The 1,769-nt window shown below is 32.0% G+C and overlaps 1 protein-coding gene across 1 annotated transcript; it reads left to right on the top strand.

Annotated features, from left to right (window-relative positions):
- Positions 1–158: 158 nt before the first annotated feature.
- LOC104861316 (ERI1 exoribonuclease 2) lies at positions 159–1,714 on the top strand (the record flags this gene model as incomplete). Its single annotated transcript, XM_010622719.2, has 3 exons — positions 159–327; positions 1,211–1,311; positions 1,571–1,714. Coding segments are annotated over 3 exons (414 nt in total), but the record flags the coding sequence as incomplete, so codon positions are not given.
- Between the last annotated feature and the right edge of the window lie 55 nt (positions 1,715–1,769).

Consider the following 1,769-nt stretch of genomic DNA (forward strand, 5'->3'; position numbering starts at 1 on the left):
TGTCAACCTAGTTTTTCTTACCTTGATATTTCTGTCCCATGTATTTTAACATCTTTAAAGTTTTTGCTGGTTAAAACTTCGTTAATCTTCCAACAATGTATAGTTATAATATGTACTTGGTAATTATGGAATTTGATTATTCAATTCACATTTTGTGACTCTCTAATCAGGCTCAAATAGATGAAGGAGTCCCTCTGAAGATTTGCTTGTCTCAGTTCTGTAAATGGATTCATAAAGTTCAGCAACAGAAGAACATTTTTTTTACTCCTGAGGTTTCAGAGCCTTCTACTTCTGAAGTAAAATTATGTGCATTTGTTACCTGGTCAGGTAAAAATGATTTATGCCTATCAGTCACAAGTGGGTAGCAGTACCACTACATAATTCTTTATTTCTAATGTCATACTTGCTAACCTACAATTAGACGTGTTACCTTCCTGGAAAATAAATTCAGTTGCTAGCAGATGTCAACCAAAAAAAGGAAATTCATTCATATTTTTAATATTATGGTTCTGGAATAGCTTAAATTTTTAAACCTTAGCTTTTAGAATCTTTGTAGATGTTCCTCTCCTTCTAAATTCAGATAAAGATAATTTAGTGAAAACTTATTACGCTATTTATGCAGCCTTGAATAATGATTCTTCATTCAGCTCACATCCTTTGCCTTTGTACTTTGGTACTTACAAATACAGACATCAGGAAAAAAAATCAGCCATTTAAAGTAGTAGGTCTTCGGTATGACCATGATGCAGCATTGGAAGTACAGTAATAATCATTGACAGCAGTGTTTATACTTTTTTTTTTGTGTGTGTGGTATCGGGATTGAACTCCGGGCCTTGTGCTTGCAAGACAGGCCACCGAACCGCTGAGCTAGATCCCGGGCCCAGTGTTTATACTCTTAATGGCAAAGATTAATAGTCATATTTGGCCTCAACCTGCAATAATAAAATGTGGTTTCTCAATTACACTGATGTTTTCCTAGCATATAGGAAATTCAGCCTTTGTAGCTTAACATCTTACTCTTCTTTTTGAAATAGTCAAGGTTTTGTTCAGTGTATAAGAAATCATTTTGGAATTTAGTTATCAATATAATTTCTTAATAGTTTTAAAAAATATAAAGTAACATGAGCTATATTAATATTAATTATTGTAGAGCAATTAAATCTTAATGTTCTGTTTTATATGATCTTCTATTTTAATGTATTTAATGAAGACTGGGACTTAGGTGTTTGCCTGGAATATGAGTGTAAAAGAAAACAGCTGTTAAAACCTGTGTTCTTAAATTCTTGGATTGATCTCAGAGCGACTTACAAGGTAAGGATCAAAAATGACATGGTCACTTTTCTTCTTCTGAAAAATAATTACATTTTATCCCTCACATGGGTTTCCACAAATAAAATTTTTTTGTGTGTGAATGGTCACATAATATTCACTGTAAGATGTTTTAAAACTACCCAACAAAAAATAAGCACATTCCAAATTTAATAGAAATAAAAATTACAAAAAATAGACTCATGCATAGCCTTTCAAATAGTGATCATATTTTTAGATATGTCTTTCTTTATTTGATTAGCTTTTCTATAGAAGAAAACCAAAAGGACTAAGTGGTGCCTTGCAGGAAGTGGGAATAGAATTCTCTGGACGAGAACATTCAGGTTTGTCAAAATTAAAAATCATTTTATCATGTAAGGCAGTTGACATTTATAAAATCTTTCATGTGAGTCCCATCTCTTGGTAATGCCATTAATAAGGAATATCCTTCAGCCTAAAAA

This window comes from Fukomys damarensis, unplaced genomic scaffold (assembly GCF_012274545.1).
Source record: "Fukomys damarensis isolate Sample0158 unplaced genomic scaffold, DMR_v1.0_HiC HiC_scaffold_460, whole genome shotgun sequence".
In the NCBI taxonomy this organism is placed as follows: Eukaryota; Metazoa; Chordata; class Mammalia; order Rodentia; family Bathyergidae; genus Fukomys; species Fukomys damarensis.